At 39.5% G+C, this 23208-nt stretch overlaps 1 protein-coding gene across 1 annotated transcript in view; it reads left to right on the forward strand.

Moving 5' to 3' along the window:
• Positions 1-21413, forward strand: part of pdss2 (prenyl (decaprenyl) diphosphate synthase, subunit 2) — a gene marked incomplete at its 5' end in the record, with an annotated part of 32822 nt that extends 11409 nt beyond the window's left edge. The window contains 5 exons of the mRNA XM_010786350.1: positions 3486-3560; positions 4263-4427; positions 5558-5689; positions 7249-7284; positions 21039-21413. Coding sequence (XP_010784652.1) covers positions 3486-3560; positions 4263-4427; positions 5558-5689; positions 7249-7284; positions 21039-21194 — 564 coding nt within the window. The remainder of the gene's footprint in view (positions 1-3485; positions 3561-4262; positions 4428-5557; positions 5690-7248; positions 7285-21038) is intronic.
• Positions 21414-23208: the final 1795 nt, after the last annotated feature.

The following is a 23208-nucleotide window of genomic DNA, read 5'->3' on the forward strand; positions in this document are numbered from 1 at the left end:
AATTAAAATTATCTGAAATTGTTTGGGGTTTTTTTTCATTGTTATTTCAGATACAAAAAAATAAATACAGTTTATATATACCATACTGACTTTGAGTTGTAGTGGAGTATTTTTAAAGCATGACTTTAGTATTTCTTTTGACGGAGGGGTGAAGATGGCCCAGTTTGAGCCCAGGTCAAACCAGAGATAAACACTAGGGATGTCCCGATCACCTTTTTTTGCTCCCGATCCGATTCCGATCATTTGATTTTGACAATTTGCCGATACCGATTTTTCCCGATCCGATCTTTATGCAATGCATTAAGAGGAAAAAAAGCATTCAAGTTGTCCCTTAAGGTTATCTTTTTATTTAAATTGGATATTCTATCCAACATGGATATAGCTTATTTTTTTCACAGCAGCATTGGATCAGTTCAGTTGTGCAGCATTGGATCAAAACAAAATAAAGCTTTCAGTACTCGTTAGCTTACTGCTATAATTAGACACTGCGCCCTGCCCACTCTGTTGCCAGATTTGAGAGAAATAAGCAACCAGGTCTATGAAAACAAGCCCCAAAGAAGCAACACATACATGATGTTGTGTAATTTGAAACCAAAACTAAGGCCTCAGGATGACTTTAAGACTTGAACATGGTCCTTTTTGTTTTGTAACATTGAATACAAAATTTAAAAAAAGTATTTAAAAAAAAAAAAAAAAAATCCCGATCCCCGATTTTTTTCTCCCGATTCCGATCTTCTGAAAATCCCGTGATCGGATCGGGACATCTCTATTAGTAAACTAAGATTTCTCTTTGAATGCTTTTCCACTTATTTCCAAGAAAAGCACATTGCTAGTAAACACTATTTAAAGTGATTCTCCATAATATCAACTAATAGTTTCATTCATTCAAACGTATTCTCTGAATTATTTTTCTATGATTTTCTTTCTGAGAAGAGCCTATTCTGTAAGTATCAACAGATCTGCAATGCTTAAAGTCCAAACTGCTCTATCTTCTATACGCACTCATGTGTTCATATTATTTATAAAAGCGTCAAACAACAGTCCATAGAGTTTTAAAATAGTGTCTTTATTGTACTGTCTATATTTATACAAGCTTCATAGTTTATTCAATATGTATACTACTGTTCATACTCTATATACTTGAGCTTTTTACATATAAATGCTTCTCTTGCACCTCTGGTCTGATGGTAACTGCATTTGATTATCCCAGTACTTTGTGCAGTGACAATGAAGTTGATTCCAACACTGAAAAGAATGAAAACAAGGTGTTTTCACTTATAAAATAAGTAATATGTAATATGTGAAATCTGCCAAAAGAAGAAGGGAAGTGTGCTTGGTAAGATATCTTAAAGAAGATGGGATATTTAGATCAGATCTTGTAATTAGCTGGCAACACTTATTTTTAACTATATTTTACGGGAATCAGGAAATGTTTTTCCAAAATAAGCCACAAATGCTCATAAGTTCTTTTATTTTTTAGATACAACTCAAAATAAGATGTTTTCAAGAGACCTAATAACATACAGTACTTAAGATGCGTTGTCTGAAAACAAGACCCTATATCCCACTGCATTGTTACTTTAGTACTTTACTTTTGAGTTATTAGCTCTTATATCAAGTGTAAAGACATATTCTGACTACATTTTAGACAAATATACTTGGCAAGACTTCCAGTTTGTGTAGTGAATCTGAATCAAAGGCAAAGACGTGAAATAAATCCTCAAACATTGCAGAGAAAAAGAGGAGGCTAAAATCCGATCATGGCTCTTTAACCTTATTTCCCCCCTGGACACAGTTCTATTTGGTTTCACCGTCTGACTTTTAGCTCCATTTCAGCCCCTCACACCGGACCGACACCGGATCTGTCTATCCTCTGGACTCTTCTATAAATACAAAGTATAATGAAGCAAGATAATGAGCCGCTGAGTTCACATCTCGCCTCCTGATCTCTTCACAGCCAGCTGTTGAGATGAGCGCTGTCACCTCTCGCTTCAGTCAGGGGGAAATTGTGTTTTTTGACTTGTAATGAAGGAGCAGGTTATAGGCTCAGAGTTAAAGGACGCCTCAACAGGACACACGGCTGATCAAACACCGCAAAAAGTCGATTTTCAATAATGTAAAAAATCCTAAATCAAGGAAATATAAACGTGTTTTGGGGCAGGTTTATGTAAGAGAATTTCAATGATGTCTCTCTGTTGCCCATAATGACCTTAAAGGTTTTACTGAGATGATATTACTGATTCTGAGTACCTTTTAATGCTTGAAGAGTGACCAGTATTTTAAAGCTGTTTGACCAACAATGGTAAATACAAAAATGCTTGGCTGAAGTCATAATGTATCCCTTCATATGTTAAAAAGCAGATAGAATTCACAGGTTTTGTGTCAATCTAAAACCAGAGCGCAGCAACGTTGTACTTCTATGATAAATACAGTTCACTTTTCACATCTGGATATCCACTAAGTAAGAGACAGTTGAACTGTTGGCACGTTTCTTATATCATTATGTGCCATGGACCCACCATAGCCAATATGTATTCCATAAATATTTCCCTTATGTCAAGAGGATGGCACTATTCCCTCCATGTTGAGCAAGAAGAGCTCTTTACTTTGTATCCAGACTGCTTGTTTTAAGTGTGGTTTAGGGTTAATGGCACCAGCATTTGCTACATTTGATCACATTTTCCTTCATATTGAGAAATATTTATATGATTTGCATCCAGACAAATGTTCTAGTTATTTAGTCTGGCTGCACTTTTGAGATACTTATATTTGTTTTAAAAAAACATTTTTTTTTTCTGTTGGTTGATGATTTTGCTAATTTAAGTAATACTTTGCCTCTTTTTATTGCAGTTTATTTTTGACTTTTTGCTGTTCAATATTTGACTCAGTTGTAAACATGCCAGAGAATGATGTGTGCAGGGTGGCCGCAGGGTCTTAAAAAGTATTAAAAGGCATTTTCCAAGGTATTACATTTTGTAGCTTGTTTCCAATAAGTATATAAATTGTCCAAAGAGGTTGTATTCTACAGTCTGCCTGAATGTAATCATTGCGTAGGTGTGTAGTGTGATTCTGTGTAGTTTATTTATGGCATCCCGTTGGATTTGACGTCATCTGAACAGGACATTGCACGCTCACTGCTTGATAGCGCGAAGGTCCGTTTACGCCGGTTGCTAAACAACATCGTTATGGGGAAATGCAAGTTTGCGTCCAAATGGTTGGAAGATAAGGAGGAAGGACAATCAATACTGTATGTAGTCAATGTGAGGTAAAGTGTGTCGCCAATGTAACCGGTTAAAACTCCAAGTGGCGATGAGGTCTTAAAATGTATGGAAAGGGTCTTAAAAAAGGACTTAAAAGTTATTAAATTTGACTTCAGGATTCCTGCATATACCCTGTGTGTGACTGTATTGTCATTTTAATTCTGACAATGCTTAACGATTGAAATGTTCACCCAAAGATTTAATGTTATCGTGTCTGCTTTGCAGGTTGTTGAACTGATCTCGAGTGCCATTGGTGACGTGGTTCAAGGAATCTACAACGAGAACACCAGTAATACGGAGGTAAAGCATCGTTTATACGTTTATGCCAGGACAAAGCCCAACATACTACACAGTTGGGCTTTGTCTGTTCTTCATAACTCCCATAAAAAGACTCAAAACAACAAAGAATGCATTCTAACAAGTATTGTGCGTCTGTGTCTAAAGCCTTTGTTGCCAATGTTGTGATTCATACCTTATTCTCCAAATATCAAACAAACAATTAATATCCTCCTCCAATAGTTTCCAGCTGTGTACAGAAATCAAATGAAATACTGCTTTGTAAATGGTTCTGAATCTAAGCGCTACAAGCTGTTATTAATAAGAAAAAGTACACATTTTGATCAATAACGGATTACAGAGAGTCTTTTTGATGGTAAACAGGAGTTTCTCTTAATGTTCTGCAGTGGGTCCTTTCCCACAGGAGTTTGATGTTGTGTAACTCAGACAGAGTTCCACTTCTGACCACTTCTTCTTCTGTCTGGTTATTCAAGAAATTGCTCGAGCAATAATTTAAACCTTACAATAAATATTTAAGATGCCCCTTTTCTCTATAAGTAAAAACAATTAATAACTGCGGAAATGTTTGTAGATATGTTGGTGTTTACTTCTGGTGCACAGTCTTCAACACGGACAAAATGAGCGAGTTTTTTCGTTTGAGGTGTTCTGATGAAGTTGTGCAGTTGCAGCAGGGAGCGCTCAGTGTCTCCACCCCTCTATTCACAGCAGGAGAACAGTCTGGATGTAAAGGCGTGGGAGGAGCACACCTTCCTGTCCCATGGTGCACTGCTGGCCAAGAGCTGCCAAGCTGCCATGGAGCTGGCCCAACACGACAAGGAGGCCCAAAGTATGGCCTACACGTTCGGAAAACACCTGTCCATGGGCCACAAGGTGAGTCACCTGATCCCCCCCCCCCACATACACTGAAAAAACTCAATTGTGTCTGCAGATTTCCAATAACTGTATTAGGTTAGTTGAAAGCAATAATATTACGTTTATGAAACATATTAGGTTCAACTTAATATTATTGCTTTCAACTAACCTAATAGTTATTTTTAAATTTGTTGACATAATGCATTTAATTAAAATCAACAGTTCAGTTGTTTGTAGTAATTACCAGGCAAGGTGGTCTTTGGAGGAAAAATATAATAAAAGTGCTACTATAAATGAGTGATGGGAAACAAGAACACATAACGGACCTCAGACTGGGAGCATATGAACACATGTCCTCTTCTCTCAGAAGTTCTTATCCATTAGTTCTGATTTACTTTGTATCTCTGGGATTCACCAATATTTCAAATATACATATATTTTTAACATTCCACAAAAGTTTTTGAACCCAAGTTTTTTTTTGTCCTGACCCAAGAATCAGACAATATATTAAATAAATATCTTAAAACCTAATTTGCCTTAGTATAGGTTTGAAAGTATTTAAATTTATTGGAAAACGAAATAAATAAATAATGCCGTTAAAACCCTTGCAGAGTGATATTGTGTGTGATAGTATATGAACATATTATATGAGTTGGGTGGTTGAGAACATTTGGTGCATCTGGAGTTGACTTCACTTCATTTTACTTACCTGAAAATTAAGAGAAAATATTACCTTATCAGTCCGGATATTCTTCCAAAGATTTTGGGATATTTTTATATTTTATCCAATGGGGTTTGAGGATTTGAACCCAAGGTGTCAGGGGCTTTGATATAGCTTTTTTTCACTCCTGACCACTGTACGTAAAAAGGTATTTTAATTTTAAGGACCTATGTACTAGTAGGTTTAGCCCGCCCTCTCCTGCTGCGGACCCCTGCAGCGGCCTGTCTGCAGGCCTCAGCGGCTACAAGGAATCTCGGCGGGGGGGGGACAGAAAAAATGTGTTTGAAGGACAAGCATCAGGCTAGCTGTGACTTACAGTGTACTGTTCCTGCTCATTAACAGCTTCACTCAGTGTTCTCTCCCCTGTGTGGCTGTAATTGGTGTCTGGAGGTGTAATCTCAGTCTGAATGTGCTCCATCTCCTGCAGCTCAACTCTGACCTGCTGCCGTTTGTAAAGAGCAGCGCAGGAGAGTCTGCGACATTCAGCTTTAGCGCCGCCCCCGTTGTTTTCCACCGTCAGATTGTCGGGCAGGAGAGGTGGAGTCAGCAGCTGCAGCAGGTAGGAATGGCCCCCCTGCAGAAATTACATCATACATACGTCCTACATATGTTTTATTTGTTTGAAAGGAGTCTTACAGGCTCTAGGGCAGGGGTTCCCAACCTTTTTTCCCAAGAACTACTGTCACAAACTGGATGAATGTGAAGTATTTTGTTAAAGGAGGATGAAAGCGTAATTAAGGAGCACTATTGGAGTGACTTTGATAGTTATTGGACTCAGGATTAATTCATTTGGATTCCCGCTGTATGAAGAAATTAAAGGACGGCGCAAGTGGAAACAATTCACAAAGTGATTAAACTGTTTAAAACACATGCTCAAAGTAAGCCGGATTTTGCCGATGTGTTTATGTGGATTCAAAAGTCGTAAATAATCTACAAAATGGAGGAGACCGATCTGATCGGAGCAACTGTGACAAATAATCCAACTGAAACCGGCATGGACAATGACTATGTTTTAAAAATGCGCTTATCCAGACAATCCTGGTTTGGACACTTTAAGGGCAGAAGAAACATTTCTATTAAAGAAAGAATTATACATTTCTGTCTTTTTATGCCTTTAATAGCTACTAACTTGAATTTTTATTAAAATTAATTAATCAATTATTTGTTATATTTTATTGTAATTTTATTGTTATAATTTATTGTTGCAATTATATGTAAAAAAAAAAAGATCTAAATATGATATTTGGCCTCAAATCATCTGAGGCCTGGCGCCCCCCCTGCGACCCCCAGGTTGGGAACCACTGCTCTAGGGGATCAGTTACGTGCAAAATGAGTAGGTGTCTGAGCTCAATTTGCATAATCTCAAAGTGTAACATTTCAACATTATAACGTCTCAAAAAGACTATATGTTGACAAAACTATGAAACAAAGAGAAACCAGATTTTGATCAAGTTAATGGTCCGTTTCATTTATCCCCTTTGAGTCTGTGTCAGTTTTATAAACTGACTTTTTATACAGATGTAAGCCACTTTATTACAAAACATTTTTAGATCTTCTTTTGTTTTTTTACTATAACACGATAAATTATTTTACTCATGGATCAAACATTTTCAGAAAAACAACAGCATTTTTCTTCAACAAGCAACCAAACTTGTCAAACGTGCAAGCAGACTGGATTTTTAAGAAGTTTTAGCCTTGAAAATAAGGGGGGGGAAAAAGCCTTGGAGGTATTTTAATTAATGAATTTTCTAATAATAATAATGCATTTTATTTATAGAGTGCTTTTCTACAAACTCAAAGACACTTTACAGAGTCAAAATCATAGCTTAAACCAATGCAATTAGATCATTTTTTTATATTTGGTACATTTTTTAAGATGAGGTTAATTTTCTTTTTCTTCAAAAATGTAGTCAATTTCAAAAGATGTTTGTTTTTGAGTATATCTTTTTTTTAAACATCATTTATTTCCCAAATGATATATTTTAAAAATGCATAATGTATTACAAAACAATATTCAGTTCAATCAAAATGGACTTGATTTAAAAGTTGTTCATCCTAATGTCCCATACCCTTAGAATCCTGTGTACTGTCACTGATAATGACTATCTTCTCTTCAAGGTAAAAACACGGAGGAATGAACTGGATTACTCAAAGGTAAGCCTGTGGTTTATGTATTCCTTTATTCACAATCTGAACTCCACTATGTTACAAAATGCTTGTACCCAGATATGCTTCCTCAGTTGCCTCTGTGCTGCGTTTAAGCTTTTATCATTTCACCTTCATATATTCACCTGTTTACTAGTCGGCAAGGCCTCTAACAGAGAGAGGAACAGGGCATTTTCTTGCTGTAACATATATCAAAGTTGAGAAACAAGCTTCCCAAAGTCAATGTGTGAGGGGTGATCGGGGTGCAAGAGGAGAGCGGAGCTGCAGAGGAGGGGTCTGACAGTGGTGTGGGGGTTATCTGGTCCCGCCTGAAACCAGAGCAGGAAGGATTAGTTACCGAGGCCTATTTACGGAGGAGACACCGAGGCTCTGAGACAGTGGCATTGTGAGAGAATCTCCTTCAGCAAAAAAGGGGACAGAGGGAGAGATTTGAAGGGAAGGAGAGATGAGGGGACACAAGGAGGAAAGCTGAGAGCTGCACACGGGGAAGGATACCATTTTGGGGAGGAACAAGAAAGACCTTGAGTGTAAACTTTTTGATTCAGAATAGAGATGGGGACGCATAACTGCAGGAACTTTGTCATGTGCTTTCATCCCGATCATTTTGATTAATAACTATCATTGTTTGCAGAAACTCCCATTTGACAGCTTTTCCATTTGGTTGAAAGCAAGTTCTATGGAAGCAATAAGATTACAATTAAAGTGTAATATGTACTAGAATTTAGATTTATAGTTATAGTATTATTTTGTTACCTTTTTAGAGGTATTAAAAAGATCTTAAGTCATTAAATGTGAGTTAAACAAACCTAGTGTCTTGTCAATATGATATACAGGACTGTCTCAGAAAATTAGAATATTGTGATAAAGTTCTTTATTTTCTGTAATGCAATTAAAAAAACAAAAATGTCATACATTCTGGATTCATTACAAATCAACTGAAATATTGCAAGCCTTTTATTATTTTAATATTGCTGATTATGGCATACAGCTTAAGAAAACTCAAAAATCCTATCTCAAAAAATTAGAATAGTTCCTCAGACCAAGTAAAAAAAAAAGATTTATAACAGCAAAACACAATCAAACATTTGAAAATGTCCATTAATGCACTCAGTACTTGGTTGGGAATCCTTTTGCACGGATTACTGCATCAATGCGGCGTGGCATGGAGGCAATCAGCCTGTGGCATTGCTGAGGTGTTATGGATGCCCAGGATGCTTCAATAGCGGCCTTTAGCTCATTAGCATTGTTGGGTCTGGTGTCTTTCAGCTTCTTCTTCACAATACCACACATATTCTCTATGGGGTTCAGGTCAGGGGAATTTGCAGGCCAATCGAGGACAGTAATGCCATGGTCAGTACACCAGTTACTGGTGGTTTTGGCACTGTGGGCAGGTGCCAGATCATGCTGGAAAATGAATTCCTCATCTCCATAGAGCTTTTCAGCAGACGGAAGCATGTAGTGCTCTAAAATCTCTTGGTACACAGCTGCATTTACTCTGGGCTTGATGAAACACAGTGGACCAACACCAGCAGCTGACATGGCTCCCCAAACCATCGCTGACTGTGGGAACTTCACACTGGATTTCAAGCAACTTGGATTTTGCTCCTCTCCAGCCTTTCTCCAGACTCTGGCGCCTTGACTTCCAAATGAAATACAAAACTTGCTTTCGTCTGAAAAGAGGACTTTGGACCACTGTGCAACTGTCCAGTGCTTCTTTTCCTTAGCCCAAGTCAGACGCCTCTTCCGTTGTCTTGAGTTCAGAAGTGGCTTGACCATGGGAATACGGCTATTGTAGCCCATTTCCCGGACACGTCTGTGAACAGTGACTTTTGATACCTGGACTCCAGCTTCAGTCCACTGTCTTTGAAGCTCCTCCAAATTCTGGAAGCGACTCTTCCTCACAATGCTGTTAAGGCTGCGGTCATCTCTCTTGGTTGTGCAGCGTTTCCTGCCACATTTCCCCCTTCCAACAGACTTTTTGTGGATGTGCTTTGAAACTGCACTCTGTGAACAGCTTGCTCTTTGAGAAATTTCTTTTTGTGTCTTACCCTCCTGATGGAGGGTGTCAATGACGGTCCTCTGGACAGCAGTCAGATCAGCAGTCTTCCCCATACTTGTGATTTAGTTTACTGAACCAAGCTGAGTGTTTTTCAAGGCTCAGGAAACCCTTGCAGGTGTTTCGAGTTAATTAGACGATTCAAGTGATTCGTTGAACACCCTACTAGTATACTTTTTCATGATATTCTAATATTTAGAGATAGGATATTTGAGTTTTCTTAAGCTGTATGCCATAATCAGCAATATTAAAATAATAAAAGGCTTGCAATATTTCAGTTGATTTGTAATGAATCCAGAATGTATGACATTTTTGTTTTTTTAATTGCATTACAGAAAATAAAGAACTTTATCACAATATTCTACTTTTCTGAGACAGTCCTGTACTCATATATATTCACCAGACGACCGAATAGATAAATTCTCTTGCTCATGAGAGCCGGATTAAAGCTGTTTTCTGCCTGAACAATATTCTGTCTGTAACACTACCGCAACTTTTTAAATTAAAGTATCACATTTGAATCTTCTCAGAGACTCCATTTAGTCTCATTACAGACAGTAGAATCTGTGGATATAGTTAATGGTCCTTTCGATGGTCGAACCCATCAAGTGTCTAAGTTTTCCCTCAGTTACCATAATAACATAGGTAACAAGACGATTTTTAGTTATGGGACACCAACGATTACGGCAGATTGTTCGGTCTAATCTCTTTCGACTGTGACGACTTGTTTGTAATAGGACTGTTTTATAAAGAAATTTGATCTTCCTTTTTGCTTGATAGGAGTGTCACCCAATGTACGTCCTCTTGTACTTCCGACACGGCGAGTGATTTTAATTTAAAACAAGAATGCGTGATGTAATGTTAGTCATTTTCCGTGAATTGTTATTTAGTTATTTCTGGACTAAGACTTGACAAATTCGTGGGTGTTGAAGAAGTAGGTCGAGAGTTAGTCAAAATACGATAAATACGAATCGGTACGTAATTTATGTCTGTGAAGTCTGGCCTAATTCTTTACACAATATCTTTTTTATATTAATGAGGGTATATCAGTGTATTAACCAAACTGATTTTTGATGTGAAGTTGATTGTTATCTCCTTCAAGGGGAAATTTTTTTTTTGCCGGGACCAGAAGACTGCCCGGTAGATTGACCGCTTTACAAACCTGTCAAGAAAGCGAGGAGTGACAAGAGTTTGGGGTTTGTCACCGTCGCCCCTTGTTCGCCGACCTAAAACAACTGAAGAAGGTGACTAACCTTGTGTTGTTGGTTCAGCCTTGTGGAGGGGAAACCTGGGTTCTTGGTGTCGTCTTCAGTTCAAAGACAATCCAGAGCCTTGTCGAAGTGCAGTCCACATTTTAAGGCTTGGCGGGAACTTGTAGCCGACATTTTGTCCTCCTAAAACATTTCTGGGAGGCAGAGTTTTTTTTCGCTCCTGGTCCAGGCAGAGTACCAAAACCCACCTTTGGCTACGGGTACGCAGACTGGAGTGCATCGACACCTGTGTTCAACGACACACCCCTGTTGTAGCTGGCATTAGAGATTAGGAAGATAATTAAATGTTTTATCAGACGATTTTACAAGATGAATCAACATTGAGAGTCTATCTGCTAATGGATGATCTGTTCTTAGGCTCCTCCCTAGAGTCATCTATAAAATGGTCATTTCATTCACGATTTGTTTAATTCAACTAGCGATGGAGTATGTGATATTCGTAAGTAAATCCTCTCAATTTATGTCTGGATAAGGTTGGGTCGTGTCGGAGGTGGGAGAGTGGACACCACGTCAATAGTGAGTAGCAACCGTAGCACGATCATTGGGTTGCCAACTGGCAATGTTAGGGCCACCGGTCTCCCTCATACGTTTTTCGGGAAACTTCCGGCTCGCTATATAGATTTCTCGGGTCTTCTCTATCGTAGGTGCATTTGTACCCCGCGCCCGTATGGTAGTCACATTGTAAGTCTCAGTTGCGCTGACTAGTCGCGAATTCCTGGCCGATTTAAGGTCCCGTTAGATTGGGTGTGGTACCCAATGCGAGAGAGAGTCGGCCTTGCTTACGACACCGAAGTAGACTTTTTAAGGTATTCCACTAGATTACGATTCTGTGGTGGTAAGGGTTTATGAAGGTGCCAAGACTTGTATGATTTTTCTGGAACGATGCTTCAGTGGGTGTACACGACGGACCTCGGACATTGATATTCTCACTTATTGTTTGAGAGTGTACCTGTTAAATTAAATGTAATCTTTCTGTAAAATTACTAAGTTTACTGGTAACCCTATAGACTCCAATGTTTTGGAAGCTCTTGGGTGTTCTACGTGTCGCGAAATTGTTGTTTTGTTATACCAACTGTTACGTAGTTCTTTCCCGCAACAGTCTGACAATACACACTTTGATCGTGAACGTTACCATGAAGTTCATTGACGTAGGTCACCCCACAAGTATTGCTCTCTCGCATATGTACTTTACTATCCGACTGTCGTTGTATAGAGTTATATTTTATCAGTAAAAAAAGTACAATAACGTGAAAAGCTTTTAATCATATATAGCAGTTTATGTTTCTTTTTTTCCGATAACTTGCGCTCAGGCACTAACGTGTACATTTTCATTAGCATCGGCACCAACAGTCGAAGTTTAGGTTGAGTCACCTCAACAAAGTTGGCGTTTGTTTCTGAGGTCTCTTTCTCGGCGTTACTCGCTGCACTGATCAATTTGTTTCAGCTGTATACCCAGCGGGTGGCGACGGGCTTATAGTCACAGTTGCTCAGTTAGCTGACCGTGTCGTATTTTGTAGGTGTTTTGTTAATTACGAACTATCACGAATTTACCACAGGATTACACAGAGTATATGGCGAATAGACAGATTATTATTTTAGAATGGAACACGGGTCGTACTTCTGTTAAGATTTTCTATGGAATACAAAAAGTGCCGTCTCTGAGCAATTCAGATTCATTGTCCTGGTTCTAGAGTATCTTTCATAGTTCAGTGGGGCTGAATCTCTCGTTATCTGCGTGTATAGTAGCTCCTATCCACAATAAAGTGAGACATTTAGCATGGTTGTAACAGAGGCACATTTTAGCGAAGATAGATGACTGCTAGTCCACGGAGTAAGTCTACAGAAGGACATAAAAAGAATCAGACGAGATGAGATATTGAGTATAAAGCTGGGAAATACGCTATTCAACATCAAGTTGATATTGGGTAGTACGCATTTTGTCGTATTTTGATCACTGCATATAATTATAACAAAATCTCGTGTTAGATAGGGAAAAATACGTAATATCAATAACGAGTATTTGGTAGCATCTGGGCATTTTTGTGAGCTCTAGATTTATCGATATGTCTTCACTTACTCTCTGTATCTAGCCGTAGCAGAAGACTCCTGTACCCGACGTCACTTAATGATTCTATTTATGAGTGTGCTATATACTAATTAAGTCACTGTATTCTAGGATCGTAACAACTGCTCCTACGCCTTTAGTCCAATTGAGACTAATGGGGTCGTCATGACGTATGATGCACTAAATCTTTATCGGACTTAACATGAAATTCAACTCATACGTATGTCGTACGTACACGTCGTCATCGCGATGGTTGATGGTACCTAGTTTCGTGTTGTCACAAGTTACATCAGTTGAGGGATTGTATCAATAGATTATTCGATAAAGATGGAACATCAATGTAATAGATCGTCATAAAGAGTAATTACTAGGACTATGTATATTAGTTCAGAGTGGATTTAGTCTGAAATATCGAATGAGGACAGTCATTAGTGTTCTAACGATGATGTCAACATGTTTTCAGTATCTTGATCTACGTGTATCTGCTCGAAACTATTGTGAAAGTTACGTAGGTGAGTGATATTAGCTTGTGTAGATTATACGTGACAATTAACCGTATAACAATGCGATTAGTAGAATCGCGAAAATCAATACTCATTATATAAATGACGTACTAAAATGAAATGTCGCTCATAATGTTGTTAATCCATCCGAGTGGATGGTCATGAAAGTGCTCTTGGCGGTCCCGAGCGACATAGCGGAGGATTTTGGTGTTGCACTAGTGTACTTGCTTACGTACTAGAAGTTCCTATGTTGACAATAGAATAGAATCCTTTTAGTCTTTACGTTACTTCACAACTGGTGATGTAGCTTCTCGCACCGTACATGGCAATCCGGGTCAAATGCTCATCCGTAGCTGTGTCTTCTCGGTGATGAGACACCATAGATACGTTCATATACCTTGTCTACCGGTGTTTACGGCACGTTAGATACGGTTTGAGTACGTTCATGAGTGTGTTGAACGGGCACCGTGAACTCATTTACGGTGTTGAACGCACCGTGTTCATATTTGAGGTGGTCTACGGTGTTGCACTGCACCGTTCGTATCGGTCGTTGAAGCGGCATCCCGCTCACTATCTGTGTTGAACGGCACCGTAAACGCGTACCGATTGCCCTCAGGTGTTCTACTGTTTGCTATTCTCTGTCCAATATGCATCGTTCCGTGTGCGGAAGTCAACTTCGGCTATTACAGCTATAAATTTAGTAGCATAACCGATAGCACATTTTACAGGACAAAGCAGGTAGTGAAATAGGCTGACTAGACATGTGTCCTGACTACATCGGCTAGAGGTAGAGAGTATTTTCTAATTATGTAATAGTAATGAAGTTACAAATTACTTATCAGAGTGCACCAAAGCGTTTTCTATGTCCTTGCACGATCTCCGTGCAAATAGATACTAACTCATACAACATACATCCGCTATAACATTGTTTTATTCCTTTATGAACCGTTCACTCGCAACGTGCGTTCAGGACCGTTAACGGCTGTCATTACATACAGCAACGGGTTTGGTACATCGTCTTATGAATGTTTTTTTAATAACTCTCTGTGTACGCGTTTAGTACGAGCCGCGCTTGTTGTATCTGCAATGGTGACAAGAATGATCAGATAGGTCGATTGGCTTCATCAGATCGTGAGCATTGACTAAATCGTCGTCTAGAACGGGTGACGCAGGTCCACTGTCGCTTTCTAAGTATAGATATTTACCGCGTTTCGCTGTCAATATAAACATATCTATCGTGTATGACATATTTACACGTTTAATTTAGGTCCGTATACATTAATTAAACTCATAATAGAAAGAGCAAGCGAAAGACATTTATTTGTCTAGTTCCAGATATCATAGACAAAAGTACTTTTGTATCATTATGATCGCTTGTCAAATCCTATATAATTTTACGATGTCTATAGGATAATCTGTCACTATCGTCGGCTAGGTGTTGTTTTGGTACAATGGAGTTATCTTATTTGTTTAGTGATCTGTCATAGTCTTATCTTTATTACTGTGTTGACGTACAAAGAATGGTGGGGATATACGCAAAACTTTGATGTCTTGTTATATTACAGAGCTGTAGACTGTCTTGCGACTCAGAGTACATGTTGTTGACTTGGTTCGGAAAGTAGATACATTACGTAACGCTACATCAGGAATAGAATGGAATTCAGGTGGTGTTTTTGAGATAATACCGTGGTTTGTCGTCGTCCTGAGTATACACAATATTACCATTCTGGATATTGTGTTCGAGCTAGTTTGTTACAATCTAGAATACAGTTGACTGGAATTAGTTGTATAGAACTCATATAAGGAATTTTTATCGTGCATATAGTAAAATTGTTTGGTGCCAGAGCTCCGTTAGTTAGATATCCTTGTAATTACAGATAGACATACTCTTCTGTCTCTAGCCTGGTAGTCTTGTCTAGAGTCAGTACTCGTACTACTCAGGCTAAGAAGTTAAGTACGGTGTTTGTCGTGTGTATGAGATGCGCTAGTCTATGTCCACTTTATCGTCGTTAAGCTGCGTGCCTTCCGGACTCACCGTTCGATGGTATTTGGTAGAGTATGAACACCGTAAATGACGGTGCGCGGTCAGCCTAGTCTAGTGAACGGCACCGTTCAAACGGTTTTGCTTACCCGGTATGTGTACGGTATTGTTGAACAAGTAGCCTAGCATCGTGTAACCTGAACGGTGCCGTTATAGAGAACCCTGACTGGGACTATGGACGGTGTTGTACGTGTGTGTATGACACGTATATGAACGTGTCCTATGGTGCCTTGTCGCGAGACCTGTCTACGGCTTGTCGTGAACCTTCACGGGCGTCTAGCCGGGATGAGTTAATGGTCGGGCATGACGTGTCGACACCTTGAGGATAGTCAAGTTTTGACTCTTTTCAATTTGTTCATGTTCGGTGGTTAGTACAGACACAAGTACCGCTTATGTCAGTGACGAAATAATCAGACGTATCTGGCACAGCGGACTGACAGCTGTCAGTTGGTTATTGTTTTGAATTCGAATCGCGTTTAGAGGTACCTTTTTGTGCGTCTGTCCAATAAAGCTGACGGAGCAGACGTTGAACAGTTTCGGAATTAGTACCAGTGATCGGCCAAGTATACAGACCATGAAGCCGGAGTAAGACTTGAGTCAATAATGTTAATGTAGTGCCTGTTTTACTGGTATACAATATCAACATCGGGTAAACGGTCTTCGGGTAAAGAGTGATCATATCTGACGCCAGTTCGTCGGTAGGTGAGCTTTTTCCTGGAAAGTTTGGCTCGGTCCGGAGTCACTGTGACGCACGCTCTTTTTGGATACGTAATGGAGTCTGACTTTTTTGCTTTCTGGCTGAGACTCTGAGTGTACTGTTATTTTACCTGTTTTTGACATGTCATAGTTTCTGAGTAACGTGAGTCTCACTATCCGGTCCTGTAGGGGTAGATCAGTGAGTCTCTTTTCAGTGTGTAAGACTACATCTAAGTTTTATGTTTTCTGGTAAACTCCCTTAGACGACTTGCGTAATACCGACCTTTGTGGGACTATACTCTTTTAAATCTACTATTATCTTTGGTTTTGTGGAGGTATGAGCTATCTGGTAGAGTGACGTTCACTATTGCCGTGTGGGACTTGGTTCTGATCTAGTGAGTCTTTTTTAGTGCCTCGTAAGGCTACATGTCAAAGTTGCGTTATTTTTCTGCCGAAAGTTCCGAGTATCTACGTCGATGTCAGACCTCTTTTAAAATCTCCTTATTTTGTCTGTTGACAGTTGATAGTATAGTAGAGTAGTCCACTATCTGTCCTGTAGGGTTGATGAGTGGTCTATTTTGTTGTAAGACGTACTATCTCAAATTTTTATTTTCTGGCATACTTCACAGATATATACTCATAGTAGGGACAAAATCTACTATTTCGGTTTTGACAGGTCATGTAGTATCTTGGTAGAGTGATGTCGCGAACCGTTATCGTCCTGTGGTGTATCTTAGTTAGTCTTCTTTATCCTGTAAGACTTACGTATGTCGTTTTATTTTCTTGAATAGTGCTATAAGTTACCGGAGTCTGTCTTAGGATGACTCTGTGTCTTCTGTTTCTGGTTCGATCAGCGTTCTCATACGATTTTGATTGACGCTAGTTCGTCGGAGGTGAGCTTTGGTCAGGTTGGTGGGATGTATACTTACTCGCTTATAGGATCACTATTAAATCTCATGTTTTTTTTGAGTAGTGCAGTCGTACAGTCTGGCTAGAAGTGTCAGTCCGATGTACTTCGTCGGTTACCGTATAATGTCACATTAGGCGACGGTCCACCTATATTGAGTCTAGACTGGACGTGATTTTTAACCTTGAGAATAAGGTTTCACTATCTTCACTTAGATAATGTCTTTTCAGGACGTAAGTTTTCTATGGGTTTCATTTTCCTCTTTTCGTTTATAGTATTTTTGTATTGAGTTTCATGCTGTGTAACGTTTGTCCTATCACTGACGAGTCTAGACTCAGGTTACAAAGTTCTTCATGGGTTATATGCATATACAATGATATTACTAACTAGTACTTCACAGTAGAGTTTTCGTCGTGTTGTCCGAATGCATACTTTCGGTACTGTCAAATTTTGCATGTGACGTCTATCGAACTCCTTAATATATCGAGGCTCCAGCTTGTATTCAGACTAATTGTGACCTTCTATGAAGTGCGTAATTAGGTGTAGGTTTTTCATTGCATGTTCATAGTGTGTGTACATCACTTCGATCTTCATGTGGTAGTGGAGACTTAACACGGTCTTCATCTTATGTTTCATACCTTTCCTTGCTAATACTCCTTCTACTGTTCATTCTATGTTAATCATAGGATTGTTATTTCATGAAATCATCACTGAAACCTCATTTATGTAATCAATGAGAGTCTAGCATTATACAAGAAGTTATTGTAGCGCATCCTTCTTCTTTTTTAGTCTCATTTAGTTTCAGAGACTGTTCTATGATTTACCTTNTTTCAGCAGACGGAAGCATGTAGTGCTCTAAAATCTCTTGGTACACAGCTGCATTTACTCTGGGCTTGATGAAACACAGTGGACCAACACCAGCAGCTGACATGGCTCCCCAAACCATCGCTGACTGTGGGAACTTCACACTGGATTTCAAGCAACTTGGATTTTGCTCCTCTCCAGCCTTTCCCCAGACTCTGGCGCCTTGACTTCCAAATGAAATACAAAACTTGCTTTCGTCTGAAAAGAGGACTTTGGACCACTGTGCAACTGTCCAGTGCTTCTTTTCCTTAGCCCAAGTCAGACGCCTCTTCCGTTGTCTTGAGTTCAGAAGTGGCTTGACCATGGGAATACGGCTATTGTAGCCCATTTCCCGGACACGTCTGTGAACAGTGACTTTTGATACCTGGACTCCAGCTTCAGTCCACTGTCTTTGAAGCTCCTCCAAATTCTGGAAGCGACTCTTCCTCACAATGCTGTTAAGGCTGCGGTCATCTCTCTTGGTTGTGCAGCGTTTCCTGCCACATTTCCCCCTTCCAACAGACTTTTTGTGGATGTGCTTTGAAACTGCACTCTGTGAACAGCTTGCTCTTTGAGAAATTTCTTTTTGTGTCTTACCCTCCTGATGGAGGGTGTCAATGACGGTCCTCTGGACAGCAGTCAGATCAGCAGTCTTCCCCATACTTGTGATTTAGTTTACTGAACCAAGCTGAGTGTTTTTCAAGGCTCAGGAAACCCTTGCAGGTGTTTCGAGTTAATTAGACGATTCAAGTGATTCGTTGAACACCCTACTAGTATACTTTTTCATGATATTCTAATATTTAGAGATAGGATATTTGAGTTTTCTTAAGCTGTATGCCATAATCAGCAATATTAAAATAATAAAAGGCTTGCAATATTTCAGTTGATTTGTAATGAATCCAGAATGTATGACATTTTTGTTTTTTTAATTGCATTACAGAAAATAAAGAACTTTATCACAATATTCTACTTTTCTGAGACAGTCCTGTACTCATATATATTTATATAGTCTTAAAGTTACAACCATTATGATAATGTGGGCCACGATGAAATTGAGTTTGACACCCTTGGTCTAGTGTCTCAAAAAATGACTGATGATATCTAGAAATAATGACTTACTATTGAAAGAATTAAAACGTTCTAATAATATTGACTATTTTGCGGTATCAAGTGATTATTTCAATGAATGATCTAATTATCCCTGCTGTCGTGTTCGTTTCTCCCCCTTTGGTGTTCCCGGTCAGATTTGACCGTACAAAAAACATTAATCATCACCAATTTTGATTGAACCCCCTTTTAATCTTTAAACAATGTCTCAGACTACTGGTTTAAGTGAATAAGTCCAGAAACAATGCAAAGAATAGAAACTGAAAATGAATTCCAAAATGAACATTTAGTCCATTGTGGGTGTGTACTATCTGAAGGATAAACATAATCTAGGGTTACCCATTCATTTTCTATGGCAATCATTTTTGAACAGGAACATCATAGGTGTTAAAAAGTGAACTAAACCACTCAAAATTCAATGAAAGTGGTGATCAGCAATTTGATACGTTGAAATGCCTTCTGCGGAGGCCTTAAACACATAATTTATGATTGATTAAAGTAGTAAATCGGTCACATTTGACCCGAACATGACAGCAGGGCTAAACATGACTCAGAATGGTTTTTTTACATCACATTGGCAGAAATGGGCTTCCATAGATTCCAAAATTGGTGAAGGTGAATATTATCTAAAGACATTAATATTCATACTAATAATAAAATAAAATCTGACTACATTGAAAAAGGGAGGATGACTTACTTTTGCCTAAAGCCTTTCAGAAGCTTCAATCCATTCAATGAGATAGTGATTAGATCAGTGAGTAGAATTAAACAAAAAGTGAATAAAAAGGATGAATCTGCATCACGCAACATGACTCTCTTCATGTAGGGACATCAGAAAATGGATGGATGTGGAACTTATAAGGTCCACTGACATACAGGATACATTAAGTCAATGCAGAACAAATAACAAGTGGGAAGTGAGGGTGGAACATATTTTTTTAATGAAATAAGCAGAGCAGGTGATGCAGAGTTCAGCACCTGCAGGCTTTGTTAAAGAGGAAAGGCCTTCGGGAGTTTCTACCTCCAGAATTCATGAGGTTAAAACGCCCTCAGCAAAAGATGTCCAACACACCAGTCGAGAGGCACAAAGAGACACCCACATTCTCCCAGTCTGAATACTCAAGCTGTTGGTTAGGGCTGATCTGACATGATGTTTTCACTTTCGCTTCTATAAAATGTATATGTTGTGTGTGTTTGTAAGTCCCAGGTCTTCTATACAAAGACTCTATTGAGAGTGAAGGTTCTTTTTTGTAACTAGGTGTACTTTGACAGCGGTTTAAAGGCGCCCTATTATGCTTATTGCCCTAAATGCTAATGTTTGTATTGTGTGTCTCTACTGTGACATGACAACATGCTTCAATCTTCAAAAAGCTCTTTATTTGTGTCATACTGCCTGTGCTGCAGCACCTCTTTTCACCCTCTGTCTGAAACCAGAGCCCAGTCTGCTCTGATTGGTTAGCTGGCTGGCTCTGTTGTGATTGGTCAACTGCTTAGAGATGTCCCGCCCTTCAGCCTATCATGTACAATTCGTAAGAGTGCTAGCCAATAGCAGCATAGGTGTTACATAGTGATGCCACTATGTTAGGCAAGTAAACAAAGGTGTCCAATGGAGGCATTTTTAAGGCAGGGGGAGAAAACTCCCTCTGGAAGGAACTTTGGGATTGTAGCCTTTGCAGACCATTAGCATGCACACAAACCTATATTACAGACTACAGGAAAGGGGAAACCCAAGAAGTATAATAGGGCCTATAATTCACATATTACGGCATAAACATTATATAATAAAGTGTGTGGGATAAAGTTATCAAACACTATCAATATCTTTGGGCAAGTACATATAATAACATTATCATTTTGGCACAAGAAAGTTGCTGTGCAGTGATCTGATGCCACAATTAGCAGACAGCAGAGACAGAGGATCTGTGAGATGAAAGGTTAGAAACATAAGATAATAAAACATTCTGTGCATTCGCTACTAATCTTTTAAATATAATTCATCGCGATGAGTCTGACATGTTCCCCATGTAATGAAATGCAGTAGGCTGCCTCCAGCGGTGCCGGGGGCAGCGTGCAATAACCGTACCTGGTTGTGTTATACAGTGGCTCTCTGCTTTGCTTCAGTTCAATCCAGGTACTTAAAGAGTCCCTTAATTTAAGGGTAACTTTTGCTGTCTCTTTAACACTTTGCAGCTGGATAGTAACAGGAGTGACACTAACGGTGACAAACTAACGTGTGTTTTCATCCCTCGACAGCTTTTGGCAGCAGTTAAGTCTGAGAAAGGCGTGAGCACAGCAATGGACTTATGCTGTTACCATGGCAACAAGGCTCTGGAGGCCATACAGGCTTTCCCCTCCTCCGAGGCTCGATCCGCCTTGGAGAACATCGCCTCTGCCATCACCAAATTCTGACCTGTGCTCACACACACGTACACACAGGGTGTCTTTGTCCGCAACAGGATGAGGAGCACTGAACTGTTGACACTTACGAAACAAATCAACTTATTTTGTGCCAGGTGCTGACTGCTGGAGAAACGGTTCTGCTCCGCCGGGGATGACAGTGTGCATCAGAAATGCAATGGCTGTATCCATAAATGGTCATCATTAAAAACAAGGAATAAAAACACATTACTTCAGCATCATGTCATGCATTGTGTCGGCTCCAACACGTACCCTTCCTCTCCGGGTGGAGAAAATCTCACGCCAAGCTGCATTAAAAACCTGGCAGTTTATTACCACCTGGCTTATCAGCTAAGGCACATACCAGGCAGAACGTAATGTAAGATGTTTTGAAGTATTGTTATTGTCATCTGGAAAATGTGCCATGAACGGCAGCTGATCACTTCACCCAGGTTCACCCGCTCATTACTGTACACCTCAGATGATGCTGAAATCATAGCTGCTGGATGTAGTGGGTGTGTGCCAAATTGAAGAAAAGCTTGAATCCAGAAATGTCTCAAAGTCATGTTCTAGCAGGTTTTATTTTTTTTTAAAGTCGTTTTGCGTGATGTTCTCTTCACAGAGGGGGAAAGGGCATGAATCAGGAGTAATGTCACCTATGTTGCCTTATTATGTCTGTCCCCACGCCTGTGTATGTGATCCAAGTGGACCCAGGGGCGGGGAAAGGTCACACAGTCTCTCCCCTTGGCCCAGCCAGCGAGCGCATTGAAGCTCCGCCAAGCAGTAATTATTAATGAAGAGACCTGAGCAAATGGACAGGAAATGCAGAGGTATTGATTGGGCCGGCTGCCCTGCTCCAAGCCGTACAGGCTGGCGCCAGCCTGGTGGCCTGTGGTTTCCCAGGCTGCTGTCTGCAGAGGGAGGGGAGGGGGGGTGCAGTCAAGGTGTGAAACCAGGCCACTGTGGCAGCTGTCTGTCACATCCAGGCCACACCTGAAGGACGGAGCAACAGAGACGGGACGAGAGGAGATCTAGGACTAAGGGAACATACCTAACACAAAGAGTTCTGTGTAGTTCAGCAGATAATGTTGGAACAACCACATGTGTTTGATTTTGAATTTGGATAGCAAGAATCATGAGAATCAAAAAGAGACAACTCAAAAGGAGTTTAATTTGAGAAGCTGATTAAGGATTTAACCATGCTAGCAATTTGTTCCTAGGCAGTGTACATTCACTACTTTGGTCGAGACTAACCTACGTATCACAGTATTAGAGGGAGTGTTATGACATTCACATTCCCTAAAGGATGAATCTTCCTAACTTTGGTTTAGCAGCCCTTTGAATTTAGCAATCATTAGCAAACGTTAGTATCAGGGACGTGCACAGACATTTGGAGGGGCTATTGCTCTAAACTGGAAAAAGGGCCTCCCCCCGATAAAAAACACAAGACTTTTTGAAAATTGTAACTTGTTTTTAGTGTAAAAGAAAAAAAACTATTATTACATCAACTAAATTGAACAGTAATTCACATCTCATAACAAAATAAGCTAAGGCGACTACTTGCATTCGATAACTTGATTTAAAAAATGAAAACCAGGGACATTTTTGGTTTTCCGGTCCATATCTCATCAAAAATATCTAATGTTAGTAACTATTAAAGACAAAATTGGGACAATTATGTTCTAATGTGACCATTGTAACTGCTGTGCAGTCCAGACACGCTACTGATAAAATAGGGCCTCTAACTAATTACCTTAAATAAACTCACTAATTAATGAAACCAGTTCAATTCGCATTATTATTATTCTTATCATTCTTTATGAGTACAGTGACGGCAAGGTATCTAATTACTTATTTATTTAGTATTCCATAACTTAATAACAGAGATGGTCAAACTAAAGTAGAGACATGGCAGAATTCCTACAATGAAGCGGGACATTGAACTGTTCACCCGTGAGAGGGCGATCAAGAAAAGAGAGCGAGCGGCCCCATTGAGGGAGTTTACAGATGAAAAGACACAGAAAGA

The sequence above is a fragment of the Notothenia coriiceps genome, unplaced genomic scaffold, assembly GCF_000735185.1.
Source record: "Notothenia coriiceps isolate Sejong01 unplaced genomic scaffold, NC01 NC01_scaffold00029149, whole genome shotgun sequence".
In the NCBI taxonomy this organism is placed as follows: Eukaryota; Metazoa; Chordata; class Actinopteri; order Perciformes; family Nototheniidae; genus Notothenia; species Notothenia coriiceps.